This window comes from Microcebus murinus, chromosome 19 (assembly GCF_040939455.1).
Source record: "Microcebus murinus isolate Inina chromosome 19, M.murinus_Inina_mat1.0, whole genome shotgun sequence".
In the NCBI taxonomy this organism is placed as follows: Eukaryota; Metazoa; Chordata; class Mammalia; order Primates; family Cheirogaleidae; genus Microcebus; species Microcebus murinus.
The window spans coordinates 14949322-14968005 of record NC_134122.1 but is presented as its reverse complement, the minus strand read 5'-3'; the positions used below and the strand labels follow the sequence as shown (position 1 = coordinate 14968005).

The 18684-nt window shown below is 42.0% G+C and overlaps 1 protein-coding gene across 1 annotated transcript; it reads left to right on the top strand.

Annotated features, from left to right (window-relative positions):
• Window positions 1-5345: 5345 nt before the first annotated feature.
• LOC142862372 (transport and Golgi organization protein 1 homolog) lies at window positions 5346-16716 on the top strand. The gene is made up of 4 exons (XM_075994840.1): window positions 5346-5429; window positions 10329-10460; window positions 16336-16390; window positions 16574-16716. The coding sequence occupies exons 1-4, from the start codon at window positions 5364-5366 to the stop codon at window positions 16714-16716; spliced, it is 396 nt and encodes a 131-aa protein (XP_075850955.1). The 5' UTR covers window positions 5346-5363.
• Window positions 16717-18684: the final 1968 nt, after the last annotated feature.

Genomic DNA, 18684 nt, shown 5'->3' with positions numbered 1-18684 from the left:
GGAAAAGAAGGAAGGGATCTGGGGAAGTATCAGGGTCAAACTAAGTCTTCCAGGGGTGGGATGAGGGCTTAGCAACAGGTCAGGGTGTAAGTACACTAGCTAAATAGCAGTTTGTGACAGGCAAGAGAGTGGGACTCTCAGGATAATTTGGAGGGGCACAGAGCTCCCCTACTCTCCAAACCTTACTCCTGTGTGGTCCCTGCTCTAGCAACCAGATGTTTTATAATCCCTGTGGGCAAATCCCCTGCCTGCCCCTGGTGCATCACAGTGGACACCCCCTTGCCATGTCACCTCTTTCTGAGGTCACCCCCACCACCACCACCCAGTCCTCACCAGGTGCTGTCCCAAGGACAGATACTCTCTGCAAACTTCACTGACCTTCTCACCTCTCATCCTCCCCAACCCAGCTCCCCTGTCCCGGCTTCTGGGCCTTTCCTTCCTTCCTGAATTCTCAAAGGTTCCCATGGTCAGTCTGGGCTGCAAAACATAGAGAGCAAATGATGACAGAACTTCAGGAAGGACCCAACACACAAGCAGAGTGGGAGGTGTCACACCCCTCTCTCAACAACTCGTAAGCAACAAAATACCCCTGAGATGTAGAAGATTCAAATAGAAAACCGCCTCAACCATATTTATTATCTATCTAACATCTTTCTATCTATGCAAAAACTGCTCAAGATATAATTGTAAGCACACTTGGCACATTTACAAATATCAACTCTATTTTTCTGTCCATGAAACAAAGATCAATATATTTCAGAGGAATAAAATGACACTGTATGTTTCTGATAACATAAGTGTGCTAGATGTCAGTAATAAAAAGCTACCTAAAGATTGTCACAGGGTTGGAAATTCAGAAGTATTCTTTTGAGTAAAATACAAATGTAAGAAAAAATCCAAAAGAAAACAATATATTTGATCTGAATGGCATGATCATATGGTAATAAAATCTCTCTTTCTGGGCTGGGAATTGCCCTTTGTGTAACAAGATTGTGTGGTCTCACATCACCCCTTACTAACCTAAATTTGTGAACATCTGAAATGGGTGGGTTTGGCATTTATCTATGTCACCTTACTGCCTGTGAGCCTGGACTTTACATTTTGAACCCAAATGGGGAAAAACTAAGCTGACTTTGTCAGGTTACCTCCCAGGGATCTCCAAGGAATTGGTGTCTTTTAAGAGACAAAGTTTATCAGCTTCTATCCTGGGGTGTTTGGGGACACTAGCCAGAGAGCTTGGCAACAGCAGGAGTAATGTGTGTGGAGTGCCCCACCGGTGAGCAGGGCCCCAGTGGCCCAGGTGACCAGGACCACCCCCCACTGATGACCTGGGCCCTGTCCTCAGCTGAACTTCCTGAAGGTTTTACTCTGCCTGATTGCACAGTATGCTCCCAAACCCATTCAAGCCTCGGGCAGCTTAAAATCACTGCTTCATAACCCATAATTCTTTATTCTTACATAACTCTATGTATTCACACGAAACATTCCATCACTCCTGTAAGTGGAAAACCAATGTTTCTTATCATAAGTACAAAGAAACCATAAAAAACAAGCAAAATGAAAGCAGAACAACCATAACTAAACAGTGGCACTGCAGTACCCTAAACAGACAGCAAGGGTGTGAGCTCTCTGTCTCAGTTCCTGCTAAGACCACATTTCAAGGACCCTGATAAGCCAGCCTCACAAAGGCAAAAAGGAGAGACAAACAACAGCTGCTCCTGTTATCAGTCTGAAAGAAATGAGGAGTGCTTTTGACAGGTTCAATCAACAGACTCAACACAGCTAAGGAGAGAATCACTGAGCTTGAGGAAATGTGAGTAGAAGCTTCAAAAAGTAAAATGAAAACAGAAAAAAAGATATAACTGAGAAAATCTAAGGCCACTGCAACAATTACAAAGGGTATAAGTTGTGCATAATCAGGCTCAAGCCTGAGCAAGAGCGAGACCCCATCTCTACAAAAAATAGAAAAATTAGCCGGGCATGGTGGCGCATGCCTGTAGTCCCAGCTACTCAGAAGGCTGAGGCAGGAGGATCACTTGAGCCCAAGAGTTTGAGGTTTTAGTGAGCTACGATGACGCCACTGCACTCTACCTGGGCTGACAGAGTGAGACTCTGTCTCCAAAAATAAATAAATACATAAATAAATAAGGATACAGTTGAACTGAACAGCACCATCAATCAACTGCATCTACTGACATCTATAAAAATCCTTCATCCCACAACAACAGAATGCACATTCTTCTTGAGTTCACATTGAATATTCAAGACAGGGTACCTTGAGGGCTATAAAACACACCCTCATGACTTAAAAGAAACAGTAATCCTAGAAGGTTTGCTGTCGGGCCACAAAATTAATCTAGAAATCAATAACAGAAAGCTGGAAAACTACAAAATATTTGAAGATTAAACAACATATTTTGAAAGGACACACGGATCAAAGAAGTTTTCTCAACATAAATGTTAAATTTTTCAATATAATGACTAATAAAGTAAGACATAGTGAAATTTGTGGATGCAGTGAGGACAGCAGTGAGAAGGAAAGAGGTGGCCGGCCTCTGAAGGATCAAGCACCCGGTGAGCAGGCTCCTCGACCTCCTCGTACTGAGGAAGTGAGAGGTGAGAGGAGTGGGAGGGCAGGTCTGTGCTGTCCAATTCCAAAGGGCCATGGCAGCCAGGAGCACCGCCTGCCGGGCGTGGTAGTGGGCCATGCTGCGTGTGGTCTGAGGTCCCTGGGGGAGGGTCCAGTGGAGGGAGCAGGTCCTGAAAATCCCAAAGGAAAGGACAGCTCTAGAAGGTCAGGTCCCCCAAAAGCAGACTCTACGTGGAGGCACCTATGCTGGAAGTTCACTGGTGACATTCTTGGGACTTCCTGTGGGACCAGGAGGTGACCCACAGGAAGTGAAGCACTTAGCACAGGTGGGTACAGGAGGGGCTGTGCTGATCATCTTTACTGCCTTTTTTTTTTAAATCTTATTTTAATTTATTTAGGGAAATGGGTCTTGCTATGTTGCCCAGGCTGGCCTTGAACTCCCAGGCTAAAGCGTTCTCCAAGTAGCTGGTAATACAGGTGCAAAACACCATGGTGGGCTCATTACTGCTCTTAACAGCTGTGGACCCACCAAGGTGTCAATTTTGAAAGGAAAGATGGCCCTGGGAGGTGACGATGAGCACATACACAGGTGGTCAACAGACCACGTCCTCCTGTCCTCATGGCAGTCTTTGTAGCAGGCATTGGGCCTCCCTTGATAGGGAAGGACAGCAGCCCAGGGTCACCCTGCTGGTCAGCCCCTTGGCCCTGCCCCCAGGGGCAATGAAGGGCACCTCATGGGTGGGACACTGGCTTTGGGGAGCACTTCCCGAGCTGCAGGAATGACCTCCCCTGTTTGAGGCCCCAAACTGTCCGCTTGTCCTTCCTTTTCCTGTCTCTGCTTGGGCTATACCCAGGGTGACCCTGGCAACCCTTCATGGAAACCCTGGGTCTCTGTCCCATTCACGTTTGGGCCAATCTGACTTCGACTGCTCCTATACCTGGTCTCTTTACATGATCACGATAACCCTATTCTGAGGTCCTTTAGACAACAGCATCTAAGTAGAATGCAATACTATTATACTATTCTTTCATTATAGTTCTGTTTTGCTTATTTTTCAGCTTACTTGTGATAAAAGACATTGGTTTTCCACTTACAGAAATGATGAAATGGTTCATATGTGCAATACAGTTATGTAAGAAGAGAGAGCTATGGGGTGCACAGCAGTGATTTTAAGCTGTCTGAGGCCTGAATGAGTTCGGGAACGTTCTGTGTGACCAGGCAGAATAAAACCCTTAGGAGGTTCAGCTGAGGGCAGGGCCCAGCAAAGATGATCATCAGTAGGGGTTTGTCCTGGTCACCTGGGCCCCTTGGGCTCTGCTCTCCAGCTGGGCACTCCCCACCCATCACTCCTGCTGCTGCCAAGCCTTCTGACTATTGTCCCCAAACACCCCAGAATAGAAGATAATGAACTTTGTCTGCTAAAAGGCACTGATTCTTTGAAGATCCCTGGGAGGTCACCTGACAGTCAGCTTAGTTTTTCCCCCATTTGAGTTCAAAATGTAAAGTCCAAGCTCACAGGCAATAAGGTGACATAGATAAAGAGCAAACCCACCCATTTCAGATGTTCACATGTCTAGGTTAGTTAGGGGTGATATGAAACTACACAATCTTATTACATGAAGTGCAATTCCCAGCCAAGAAGGGTGAACTTCCCAGAAGTTCTTTTATTGCCATATTATCATGTCATGCTGTTTGAATATAGTCACTTTTTATTTTGCATTTTTTTCTTACATTTATGAAAAGAATACCTTTCAATTTTCAACCGTATGGCAATTTTCAGGTAGCTTTTTATTACTGACGTCTAGCACAATTATGTTATCAGAAACAAGCAGTGTGATTTTATTCCTCTGAAATATATTGAGATTTATTTCATGGACAGAAAAATAGAGTTGATATTTGTAAATGTGCCAAGTGTGCTTAAAATTATATCTTGAACAGTTTTTGCATAGATAGAAAGATGTTAGATAGATAACAAATATAGTTGAGATGGTTTTCTATTTGAATCTTCTACATCTCAGGGGTGTTTTGTTGCTTACGACATGACTTGTTGAGAGAGGGGTGTGACACCTCCCACTCTGCTTGTGTGTTGGGTCCTTCCTGAGGTTCTGTCATCATTCACTGTCTATGTTTCGGAGCCCAGACTGACCATGGGAACTCTTGGGAGTTCGGGAAGGAAGGAAAGGCCCAGAACGTAGGACAAGGGAGCTGGGTTGGGGAGGAGGAGAGTTCAGAAGATCAGTGAAGTTTGCAGAGAGGACCTGTCCTTGAGACAGCATCTGGTGAGGATTGGTGGGGGGGTGACCTCAGAAAGAGGTGACATGGCAAGGGGGTCTCCACTGTGATGCACCGGGAGTGGGCAGGGGATTGGTCTACAGGAAGTATAAAGCACCTTGTTGCTAGAGCAGGGACCACACAGGAGTAAGGTTTGGAGGGTAGTGGAGCTCCATGCCCCTCAAATTATCCTGAGAGTCCCACTCTCTTTCCTGTCACAAACTGCTATTAAGCTAACTTGCTTATACCCTGACCTATTGCTAAGCCTTCATCCCATCCTTCAAGAACTTGGTCAGACCCCAGTACTTTCCAAGACCCTCCACCTTCTCCTCCTCCTCCCAGGTGCCCACCACCCCCTTTCCCCTTTCCTCCCCATCTATACCCTCCCCCTTCCTCCCCTATTGGGGACCCCCCTTCCTAGCCCTCATCAGTTGCCCCCAACTTCCTGAGCCACCCCACCTCCTCCTGGCAACCTCTAGGGCACCCTGAGAGGACCTGGACATGGAGATGAAGAAGCTGATCTTCTGGCCCCTCCTGCTCACTGCTGTCTGTAACCTGTCTGCGAAGGTGAGCAAACACTGGACACACTGTGGTCTCCCCCTTTATGTTGGGCTGCGACACACTGTGGTTTACATAACAGCACTTCACGGGGGCTATGATGGGAGCTCTGTCCTTCCTGCAGACCAAGGACCTCAGTGAGGGTGCCTTGAGCAGCCTGGCCGCTCTGCCCACACCTGTGCACATCAAGGTGGGCTGGTCCAAACACAGGAAAGGGTGACAGCGTGGAGCATAGTAACTGTGCACTGTCATACAGGAAGGATTTGGAAATACGCTAAAAGCCACTGAATTGTAGCATTTACTGGTGGGAATTGCATGGTATGTGACTACACCTCAATAAAGATGTTTTAGAAAACATAAGGAACTCTTTCTTAATAGGCTTCATGGGCATTTGACTGGTTCCTGGAAGCCCTGTGTGAGATCCTCCTCAACTCCTGCAGGTTTTGTGCTGTCCCATGTGCAGTTGTTTCCCTGCGAGTCCGTCATTCGTATTTGGGAGCTTGGCAGCCCTGGAAACAGTGGTACCAAATCACTGGCGTTAGTACTAGTGTGTTGAAAGTGAATTGTCACCTGTGCTTTGTGTTCTCTGGTTTGTTGACTTCTGAGTTATTCCTTCCCTTGTGCTCTTGAAAGCTGCCCCTAGGGACTCTGTGTCCAACCAGTTTGATGGGGGCCCTGAGAAACCCAACAGATGTGGAAATCTATGGCTGTACCCTGCTGGGATGTTGAAAATGGGGGAGTCACTAGCAGTGACATGACCAGGAGGTGAAGGAGTTACTGTCCTTTATTTTGTAAAATGTGTCATGTGTATATTATTGATTTACCTAAAAGAGAAAGGGCATTTAAAGTCTTTAGGATTGTCCCAATATGAAGAAATGATAGGTTTCTAGTTTAAAAGTTTTCACTCTCCCATTATAAAATCACACCCCTAGACCCAGGGCCAGGGGAGAGGCCAGGGAGAGAGATGGAGATGAGACACCCTATGGGGATGAGATTTGTTGTGATGGGCAGCACCACATTCTCAGAGAGGGATCTGGAAATTGCATTGAGGCAGAATCACCACCCAGGAAAACCTCCAAGCAAAGAACTTACTCTGCTTCTCTTGAGTCTACTAAGAAGGACATGTCTGGATGATCTTTACTGGCAATTTTTCCCCTTTACCTGGCTGCATTTTCATAGATCAGTTAAGCACTCTTCCCCTACATCACCTTCGACCACTTGGACAAATTATCCTGTCTTGCATTTTCCACGTCCCCCCTTGCTCATGCCCATAGACTGTGAGAGGCTCAGATTTTAGTGGCCGTGTTGGATCTAATCTAGGTAAGAGTCCGCTGCTTATTTCGGTGTCCAGACAGTTGTCACATGTTGCAAGAGTGCCCACGACTGGAGATGTTTTACCAGTTGGTATCAAGACGGCCTTTGTCCCTTTGCGCATTTGATGCACATCTTTCCCCAGTGCGCTGAGAGCTCCTGCTGCCTTTCAGACAGGGGCTGCTCACAGGCCCTGCTGCTTCCCAGGAGCACACGCTGGACTCCCCTCGGCCGTGAGGCTGAAGATGAACGTGTTACAGGGTTCAAAGGCCGCATCCTAGACAGGTGTTCTTGGCTCAAAACAGAGGCTTGGTATGTGGATTGGTCCGAATTACATTTTGAGTTTATTTTCTCCCAAAATTACTTATCAGTCTAGATTTGCAAAAGGATCTGGTTGCCTTTTGTTGCAGGGGCCATGCATTCCAGAAAATTTGTCTTTCTGTATATACTGATTTCCAAGGTTGCTATTGATTGGTTTAGCTGCAATACTGGGAAATACAGTTATGGATTTTTCTTTTTGGTTATTTGATACTATGTTTTTAACTAACCTCAGTACTCATAGATTTAATCATTATTATAATGTCACTCTATTATGCAAATGTGTATGTACTTCAGAAATCTAACATTACATGACCTGGTTCAGAATCAAAGTGAATATTGAAAACAATTTAATGTTCTTAAGAAAGTGCTAAACAGCAATCTGTACTTAATTTTGGTTGTAATAAAATCCCAGGTGTTATTACAGCAGCTGTTCGTTTCTCTCAGTTATGTCTATTTATAAAAACATGTCTCTATATATTATTTTCATTTATATCTTTAGTATAGTTTTTATTATTTTTTACAGTCTTTCATACAGTTCAGTAATATTTTTGAATATTTTCCAAAGCATGTCACTCAGACATACCTAGGCTTCTCATGTATTGTAAGATTAGCATTATTTATTTCTCAATTTTAAATTAACTCATACATTTGTAAGTAAAATTATGTTAACTTTCAAAAAGTTTTGCAATGTTTTTTCTCTGGGAAAAACATTAACTATAGGCCAGGCGTTATGGCTCACGCCTGTAATCCTAGCACTCTGGGAGGCTGAGGCAGGCAGATCGCTCAAGTTTAGGAGTTTGAAACCAGCCTGAGCAAGAGCAAGACCCTGTCTCTACTAAAATAGAAAGAAATTAATTGGCCAACTAAAAATATATAGAAAAAATTACTCGGGCATGGTGGTGTGTGCCTGTAGTCCCAGCTACTCAGGAGGCTGAGGCAAAAGGATTGCTTGACAGCTCAGGAGTTTGAGGTTGCTGTGAGCTAGGCTGACACCATGGCACTCTAGCCCAGGTAACAGAGTGAGACACTGTCTCCAAAAAAAAAAAAAAAATTAACTACATAAACTAACAGTTTGTATATCAGATTTTTTCCTACAGTGTAAGTGTGGCCACATTAATTATAGTAAATAGAATCTTTTATTAGAAGGATACAATCTGTTGATTTTACAGTACAGATAACAGCAGTTAAACCATCACAACATTCAGGGTTCAAGACAGTAAATACATCCATCAGCCTCAAAGGTTTCCTCCTGTTCCCTTTAACCTGTCTGTCCTTCTCCCCCCATCCTACCATCCTCCCCCTGATCTGCTGTTGAACATTTTATATTATACCATTTCATGTAACACAGTCATACAGGATGGGTTGTGTTGTTCTGGATTCTGTAAGTCAGAATTATTTTGAGATTTATACACAATGATTTAAATATTAATGGTTTATTCCTTTTCATTGCTGCGTGGAATAACTCTGTATGCACATACAACAACTACTTTTCTCTAAGAAAGAGATTTCGGGCCTATGTCTCCCATTGGGACGTTATCCTTAAAACTATTAATGAAACCCAGAAAGTAGCACCTCTGCAAGACTTTCCAGTGTCTCCTTGCATTTTGCAACTCCACGACGAATTGACGGAAAAACACAATTGGGATTGTGCTTAAAATTGTTCAGACATACAGAACACAACTAATGATTTTGGAACCCTTGTTAAAAAAAAAATCACTGTTATAAAACAGGTGTTTTTGCTAATTACCACCAACATTTTACTATGACAATGTTTAAACATACAGCATTGTTTTGTTAACATTTTACTAAAGTTGATTAAACATATATCCATCCTTCCATCCCTCATCCATGGATCGATTTCCAACTGAATCACAGACATGTATATACTTCCTGCTAAATAGTCTAGCATGACTATCACTAACAAGAATTCAATATTTCTTTACAGATTTTTCTTTTCAAAAAAGGTTATATGCCATAAAAATCTACAAATGTTAGATGTAAGTCACTAACCTGGGAAAGTACATATACCAGCATAACCCACACCCCTTTCAAGATCTACAATATTATGTCAACCCAGCAAGTAACCACTCCCTCTTTCCAGTTAGTCCCTGTTCTCATCATAGGGAAATTGTGCTTAGTTTGGAATTTCATATACATAGACAGTGCCACGTCCACTCTTCTGTGTCTGCCTCATCCTGCTCAGCAGAGTGGGTCTGAAATCATGCGCATTGTTGCTGGACCCGTAATTCCCTCCCTCCCACTCCTGACTCAGTACATGTTGCATCAGACCTATTGAATGACTATCTCTGTTTCTTTCACTCACTGGAGGAAACATTCAGAATTATGGTGTGGAATTTTGAAGAACATGCAATTAAATCCAGAGGAATCTCTAGGATGATGATCAGAATCTGTCTGACTTACTCAGTGGGTGTCTTTGTCTTTTTTTTTTTTTTTGAGACAGAGTCTCATTCTGTTACCTAGGCTAGAGTGAGTGCCATGGCATCAGCCTACCTCACAGCAACCTCAAACTCCTGGGCTCAAGCAATCCTCCTGCCTCAGCCTCCCAAGTAGATGGGACTACAGGCATGTGCCACCATGCCCAGCTAATTTATATATATATTTATTTTTAGTTAGCCAATTAATCTCTTTCTATTTATAGTAGAGACTGGTCTTGCTCTTGCTCAGGCTGGTCTTGAACTCCTGACCTTGAGCAATCCACCGGCCTTGGCCTCCCAGAGTGCTAAGATTATAGGCGTGAGCCATGGCGCCTGGCCTTGACTTATATTAAATGCTGAAGATCCACCTGATCTGAGAGAAAAGTGTGATTCCATGGATTCTTGCAAAACATTAGACAGAGGAAAGAGTTCAGGGCCCTGGTAAACTAGAAACTGCAGCCTCCTACCAGACACCCAGTGACTGTGTGAGGTCATGCACTTGTCAGTTAGCTAGATTACCATTCCACAATGTATGTACACTTCAAAACATCATGTTATACAGGATAAATATAATGTATATGTCAGTTTAAAAAATAAATGAATATGTTTAGGGAAAAAAGATAATCACTTTAGACCAAAAAAGAAAACAAATAAAGCCTGCATCATATTCACAATGCTGGAAACTTCCAAATTTCCTTGAGGCAGTGAAATCCCCCAGAGATACCTGAGGGTGTAGTTTCCTCTTGGAGGATGGGTTTGGGTATCTCAGGATGGTTCTTTGTGACTGATGTATTGTAAATGTCATCAAGGCGTCTCACTATTCCAAACATTGTCCTTGCAGACAGTCCATATTCTTCCTGATGATTTTCAACATGGGCCTGACTTTTTGGAAATTGTTTGGAAGTGCCTTTTTGTCACTTCTTTCGTGGGAAGTGCTACATTTGACATTTTCTTCCGGAGAACTATTCGTGCCGTGAGTATGCTGACATACACCATATGGGGATGCTTGCAAATAAGAGGAAACTTTTACAGTCACTGCAACTTTTATTTGCGTTCAGTGCTATACATTCCACTCATAGTACTGTCTCCCTGCATCCCACACATGTCATTATCTCTTATTTTACTAGTATTTTGAAAGGTTTTTAAATTTCTGTTGAGAAAGCTTTGACTCATGTGTCCTTTGAAATGTGTTGTTTAATCTTCAAATATTTAGTAGTTTCCCAGCTATCTTTCTGTCATTGATTTCTAGGTTCATTTTGTGACCTAAGAGCAAACCTTCTATGATGACTATTCCTTTAAATTAATGAAGGTGTGTTTTACAGCTTGAATTCGATCTATCTTTGTTATTGGACCTAAGCTCAAGAAAAATGTGCATTCTACTGTTGTAGGATAAAGTATTTTTATAGATAGATCCAGTTGATTGATGGTGCTGTTCAGTTCAACTATATCCTTATTGATTTTCTGCCAATGACTGAGAGAGGGGTGTTATGATGGTGGGTTCATCTATTTCTCCTTCCAGCCCTGCCAGTTTTTGCCTCATGCGTTTTGATCTCTGCTGTTAGGTGTGCACACAATAAGGACTGTCGTGTGTTCTTGGAGAACTGACCCCTTCATCATTACTGTAATGCCCCTTTGGACCCCGGATACCTTTCCTTGCTCTGGAATGTGTTTTGTGTGGAATTAAAATAGCTGCTCCAGCTTTCATTTGATGAGCGCTGGCATATTGGATATTTCTCAGCACCCCGTACATATAATGTATGTGTGTCTTTGTATTTAAATGGATTTCTTGTAGAAATGACATCGTTGGGTTATATTTTATTATCCACTCTCTCAGTCACTGCCTTTGAGTTGGTATATTTTAGATCATTTATGTTTAAAGTGATTACTGATATGGTTGGAGTGATATCTCTCATATTTGTTACTGTTTTCTATTTACTTGTTTCCTTTCTTTTGTCCTCTATTTTTTGTTTGTTCATTTCTCTGGTTTTAATGGAGAATTTTGTAGGATTTCTTCTCTTCGCATATGAATTATAATTTTTATACTTTTTTATTCTTTTACTTTTTGTAGATGTTGTGCTTGAGTTTGGAATAGATGTTGAAAGTGATCCATGTTCTCTTTCAAATACCACTACACCACTTCTGAGGAAGTGGATCTTGTAACAGGCTATTTTCAACCTTTGCCCATTCCTTATAATCTTGCCACCAACTTATCTATCCATAAATATAATTACCAAATACATTGTTGCTATTGTATTTTTTCCTCTCTCTCCTATTATTATTTTGAACAAACACTGTGCTCTTAGATCAATTAAGAATAAGAAAACTTTTATCTTCATTTATTCCTTCTCTAATGGTGTTCTCTTTACTATGTAGATCCACATTGCTGAACTAAATTATTTTCTGTCTCTCTGAAGACCCTTTTTTAACAGTTTTTGCTAGCCAGGTCTCCTGGAGACAAGTTCCCTAAATTCATGTTTATGTCAGAAAGTCTTTTATTTCCTTCAATTTTGAATGATAATTTTTCAAGTTTGGTAGTGCTTTTCTTTTAACACTTTATTTTATTTCACTTCCTGATTGTGTGGTTTCTAAAGAGAAGTCTGATGTCATTCTCACACTTGTTACTCTGAAGGTAAGGAAGTTTTATTTGCCTTTATAGTTTCTTCCAAGATTTTTTCTTTATCTTTGTATCATGTACTTTAGCTGGTATATGTCTTATCTGGATGGAGGATTTTTTTATCCTGCTCTGAGCTCCTTGTAACTATCATTTGGTATTGCATTATTAACTTTGAAAAATTGTCAGTCAATATTGCTTTCAATATTTTTTTATCTTCCTTTCTTCTCCTTGTGTTATCCTGATTATGTATAGGTTATACCTTTTGCACTCTTTCCATAGGTGTTAGATTTTCTGAGCTTCATCTTTTTTCTCTTTCCATTTTACTTTTTGAAGTTTCTACTCACATTTCCTCAAGCTCAATGATTCTCTCTTTAGCTGTGTTAAGTCTGTTGATGAACCCATCAAAGGCATTCCCCATTTCTTTTATGGTATTTGTATTTTGAGCATTTCCCCTGGATTCTTAGAATTCCCATCTCTCTGCCTGCATTGGCATCTGTTCTTGTACACTGTGCAGTTTTTCCATTGGAGCCATTACCGTATTAATCATAGTGGTTTTAAATTTTCAGGCTGATAATTCCTATATTTTTCCTGTATCTGAGTGTAATGTTAACTCTTGCTTTCTCTAATAAAACTGTGCTTTTCTTTTTGTCTTTTTGAATGTCTTGTATTAATAATTTGTTATTTAAAGCTAGACATGTTCTGGATAAAAGAAACTAAGGGCACAGGAACATGGTGTGAGGTTTAGCTGACCAGAGGTTAGGCTGTGAGTACTGTTTACTAGAGCTGCAAGTGGCAGAAGCTAAAATTTCCTCTGTCCTTATTTTGGTCTCCCTGTTATCTTATAGCTATCCTGAATATCTCTTGTTACATAATGTCTAACACATGATACTTCAGCTGTCTCCTCCAGGTACTACATGGAAGCCCTAGCGTTATGGTGGCCAGGTGTGGAGGATCAGGAAGAGTTGGATAGTCCCATGATTATGTCTCAGTCCTCAGGGAGCCTGTGCGCCTGGATTGTCACTTCACCAGTGCTGCTCAGTGTGTTTCCCTCTTAAATAGGAAAAGAAGAAGAGAAGGAGCTGGAGTTGGGTACTTCTCTTCACCCAGGTGACTTAGTGTCTGGCAAAACCCAGTTGGGTTCTGGTGAACTAGTTTCTCTTGAGGACAGGTGTTTTCAGGAGAATAGAACACTCATTGTTTATTTCAAAATGGCCGCTCGTCACCTCCCTCTGCCAAAAGCATGAGGGGATTTTTTCCCTCAATATTGACTGTAAGAACCTGTTAGGACACCTGGTGATGAAACTCACACAAGTGTTACTGGGCACCACTGGAACTGCTTAATGTCATGTCATGGCTGTCCTCACTGAGAGTCCCGGAATCCATTGGTTTCATTACAAGTTTCCTACCCCGGGGTACCAGTTCTCTTGGGAATTCTGACCTTGGGCTTCTGCTTTGGCTGTGACGACTGTGTATCTGCCTGTCTGTCACTCCAGTCCTCCAGGCAACAGTTTGCTCTGTGGTATCAGCACTTGGAGAGATCTAAGAGGAGGTTTCAGTTTTCAATTTGTTCATCTTTTGTCTTGTTATATGGGCAGGAGTGATAGCTCCCAAGTGCCATAACAGTGGGACAAGAAGTCAGGAGTCCAGCTTTTTATGTTTCCTTTCAGATTACATGCACGTAAATGGAAGTTTAAAATGGAAATTAACCTTGTAAAATTGTCTTTTTAGTGAAGAACTTATCGAGTAAGACAAATATATATTCTCATGAGGAAACTACAATTATAAATGTTTTTTTAAAAAATAACTAAATATTCTTTTTTTAAAAAATGTATAAATTACAGCCACAGGTACTCACTATTAAAATGGAACTAACTGATGAGCACACATGTGCACACAGGGAAGTAAAACTCAGTGGAAATCAATCAGGGCAGAGGGGGAAGGAGAGGAAGGGCAAAATTCTACCTAATGTGTACTATGAACACTATGTGGGTGATGGGTACACCTACAGCAAGGACTCAAGCATTACAAAAGTGATCCATGTAATCTAAAACATTTGCACTCCTTAATGTTTTGAAACTAAAAATAAAAATAATTGAAAAAAAAGAACTAAATGTTAAGTAATTGGCGAGCCCATTGCTTTCCCACTTGCCCCTACCAGGGTAACCAGGTGACACAAGGCAGGGAAGTTCACTGTATCTTGAGCTAGGTGTGAAGGGAAAAGAATACCCATGATTTCTTGTTTGCCCTCTTGGATGCATTTTCCCTTAACGATATTATTAGAAGTGGCTTCGGTGCTTCAAGGATATTGCAATATCTTGGCCTCACACCTGATCACCATTTATTTCTTTCAAAAGGGGAAATATGTTTAGAGGTGAAGAAAACGTGTCTTTACATGGTGTTAAAATGGGGTCCTGGCTGGATTTTGTTGCGGTGTGTCTCTGTGATGATACCTCTGTGTTTGGGAAGCACATTTTGCTCTTTCTGGAAATGTTAGCTGTCATTTCTGTTGTTGCTTATGCATTTTCTCTAGCTATATCCCACTCTATTTATGACTTGAAAAATCCTTGTTTCAGTGGTTAGGAAAGTCGTAAGACCTGACTTGTCTGAATTGCTGATCTATTCTGCAAACATCCAACTCTGTGTAAGATTTCTAAGGGACCTTGTGGTACATACAAGAGGCATATTTTAGTGCAAAGATTCTGCCTTTTCTTTTAAAACAATCCCTAGTTCAAGACTTCTTTAGTGATACTAGGTTTCCGACACACACAAAAAATTGGCCAAATGACTCATTAGCATAAAAATTATAAAATATCTCCCATTTCCATTATAAAAATTATATGGTTGATGTTCATTTACTAGAATACAAACATTTGGGAGCAAAAATAAGTTATTTACCTTTGTGCTCTTTCTCAAAGATGGTTCTGGAACTATCACCACTTAAGTATGGAATTCTTTCTAAACTTTTCATATTTTTAATGTTAGTGTAGGCAGGAAGGGAAAAACGTCTGTGCTTTCTGAAGGTCCACTGCTGAAATGTGCTAACAATAGACAGCTTCACAGGAGAAAAAAAGCATATAAACTTAATAACATGCATAAACATGGGTGCCATGCAAAATATGAGACTCAAAGAAGGGTCAGATGGTTAAAGCTTAAAGAGCAGCATCTTCATAAGGGAGAGGAAGATGGAGATCTAGGCATTTACAGGGTGGGCAAATGCTTTTCCAGGGAAATGAATGAGCCCAAACAAGAAACAATTGGCCTGGGACAAAGATCCTTTGAGCTCTGGGGGAGGTGATGACAAGTGGCTTAAATTGAGGGAGGTCAGAATGTCAAAAATCTGAACTTGGTAAGAACTTGGCTGTTAAATGTGACCATTATTGTGCCTTTGAGCCTTTTTGTCCCTTGAGTGAACAGAGCTCTACATTTTCTCCTGCTGTTCACCATAGTAAAAGTGGCAGTGTCTGGAGGCTGAACCCTTTTCTAAACAATGATCTGGAATTAATGTACTGACACCACAACAACTTTTTATATACACAGGACCAGTATTTTATTTTTATAGCCTGGGTAATTATTACATGATTTAGCACTCCCTCAACTGAGAAAATACATGACACATGAAGGAAGACATCTAGCCAAATTGAACAGTCCCTATTTCTCTTAGTGCTGAAGAAAGTATTTTCAGTGGGAATTTGTGGTAGATTTTTTTAATGTTTCATTTATAAAATATGCCTTAGCTTTGATGAAAAACAAATTTTTCAGGTCTTAAAAGGTCATAATCATATCACATTGACATGGAATTTTCATTCTTGGGAGTTAAGTCACTAGTGAGAGTGGTTTGCATTTGGGAGTTAAGTCACTAGTGAGAGTAGTTTGCATTTGGGAGTTAAGTCATTAGTGAGAGTGTTTTGTGTTATGTTCAAATCACCCTTAATGAAGCTGGTGTCAGGGAAGGGAAATTGCAATCTGGAGGAGGCAGGGACAGCAGGAAAATGTACAGCTAAATGGCAAGGGGAGCAGGTGACAAAAACATTCACCCACAGATTACATAATTCGGAGAACTAAACATAATTATGTCATTTTCTAATTTAAAAAAATTTCACTGTCGTAAAATATTGATCACATGGTAATCACCATCTTAACCACATTCAAGTGCACAGTTCAGTAGTGTTAAGTGTGCTCACGTTGTTGTGCAATCATTACTTCTTAAACCACTTTTCTCAAATCTGTCTTAAAGTCAGGAGATGTAAAGGACAAACTGGAAGACTCAAATCTGAGAGCCCAAAGGTCCAGTAAGTGTCGCCTGGAAGGTATGCTACTTGTGGGGAGGAAGTCCCCAGAGAGTGGAAATGAGTTTTCCCTGGACGGTGAAGAAGGGCTTCCTGCCTGCAGGATTCTCACCTCCTTCCCCCACCCCAACCGAGTTTTCAGGTCCTCCTGCACACACACAAAGAAACCTGTCTTCTCCTTCCCAGAAATTATTATGAAGTTGCAAAAGAACTGTTCAGAATTGGGAAATAGGAAAGGAGAAAAGGAGAATAAAATCAGAATGCTGCAGATGGAAGTGGACAACCGTTACGAAATGTTTCGACGCAGAGCAGCTGCAGTAGCAGAGTAAGATGTTCCTGTGCTCATTGATACCAATCGTTTGTGGTGTGAACAATGTGTGGATCTGTGTAGACAACTGTGGTTTCCTTTAGGATGGGCTTTGCAATATTTGTGGCTAATTCATTAGGCAAAGAATTGTGCTTGTCAACCCTGCCTTGATTTCTGTAATCTCCGTTTCTTTCTTTTCCTTACTCTTTGTTATTTACTTGGGACTTGAGGGGGTAGTGAGACCAACATTGTTTAACTTGAATATCTGGATCCATTTATATAATATTTTAGGTTTCCCTCATATCCCATTGGATTCTCCTGTGATATGTATGCTCAGTTTTTACGAAATGGAAGACACTGGGTAGAAAATATTTAGACATAAATTGAGACCTAGTACAATGTTATCCTGCTGCAGAGACAATGAGGGTTTACCTCCAGCAGGTTGTCAGGATCACTGGCAGCACTGGGTCCATTTAACCCAGCCAGCAATGAGGTCACTCACTGCTGACTCAGTCTCAACAAAGGCCACTGTGTTTTCTGTCCACCTTCACTCCTAGTGCACAGCTCTTCTTGGATCACAACCAAAGACAAAGTGACTTTAGTGGGCAGTCACTTTTTTTTTTTTATCAGACTCTGAACTCCACTGTTTCCTTCTACACCTGTGCATGTGTGTGGAAGGTGCTCAGGTTCTTTGCATCTCAGAGGTCTCTTCTTGGAGCCATTGATGAAACTAGTGGAAATTGGCCCCAAATGCCAGGCTGACCTTAGGCCTCCTTGTCTCTCTTTGCCTCACATTTCTTTACAGCCATGTATAATGATTCATGCATTTCATCAAATCTGACGCATTGAGCCCTGTGTTTCCTTCTGCTCTCAGAGGAGGTCAGGGGCTGCAGATTTACTCATCCATATTCCACAGCAGAATCCTTCTTCACCTTCCCTCAACACTCAGGTCCTCTGTTATTTCTTCCCACGTCCACAGCAGGGGCAGCCATGTCCTCACTGCTGCTCCTTTGCATAAAGCGGTGAGCTCCTTTAGGGTGGGGACAGCGCCCTGCTCCCCTTTGTGTCTACAGCACCTTGCACTGCACCCACTGCATTCCAGCCACTCAGAAAGCACTTGCTGAGGCATTTCCTGGGTGGCCAAAAACAAATGCATGAACTTTCTCTCCTAATGCTTTTGGCCCTGTTCCCTAGAGTTCTTTCCGTTTTATGCATCCTCTTTATTAAAGTAACTATCAAATGACATCCTTTGGAGCAGAATCATGAATGAAGCAGTCTGAGAGCAACACAGCAAGTCTAGCTTTGAGGTCGTTGCCCTTTTCTGCCTCCACTTTATATGAACTCAACCTTGTGCTAATGAACACCAAGCCGAATGGCTTTCCACTTGTAAATTCTTTAAAGGAGGTTAACACCTGACGATGGAGACTTTCAGATCATTTTTGGTTCAGTATATGTAGCCGGCACTAAGACTGGTCTTTTCCCTCAACCAGGACCCTAGAAGTAGGTGATAAGAGTTCCAATCCTGAATCAGAGAAATGTCCCATAGTGAACTGCAGGACTGATGACTCCGTGTCCTGCAGGGATCTCTCTGAGGCTGACTGTCTGGGTCCTGGCTCAGCCTCTGACTGAGAATCAGGTCTCCCCATGGGAGGGCTCAGACAACTACCGATGCCCAGCTCCACCCTGATGTGTCTAGTTGTGATGAGTTGGTCAGGGCTGGCTCCACATGACAATGAAATGAAATCTCACTGTCTCAAGCAAGAGACTGACCCCAGAAGGGTACATTGTGCATGTCACAGGTGCTTTTGATATTCCTTGACTTTTTACTAATGAATAAGGGTAGACAGGTAAGACTAGTAGGAGCTCAGAATCGGAACGGACTTGCCAGAGGGCCAGAGCTTGATTTCCCTTTGCCCCTCAGTGGGAAGCTTCAGTTCTCCCTCTGGCTGTGATTGTCAGTCTTTACATTTAGGGAAGGTGGCAGGGAACC

Excerpts from the sequence above, each read along its gene's own strand:
- LOC142862372 (XM_075994840.1), top strand. The coding sequence starts at position 5,364 with ATGGAGATGAAGAAGCTGATCTTCTGGCCCCTCCTGCTCACTGCTGTC. Across the intron at positions 10,461-16,335 it reads TCCGGAGAACTATTCGTGCC|TCAGGAGATGTAAAGGACAA; the intron begins GTGAGTATGCTG and ends TCTGTCTTAAAG. Across the intron at positions 16,391-16,573 it reads TCTGAGAGCCCAAAGGTCCA|AAATTATTATGAAGTTGCAA; the intron begins GTAAGTGTCGCC and ends TCTCCTTCCCAG.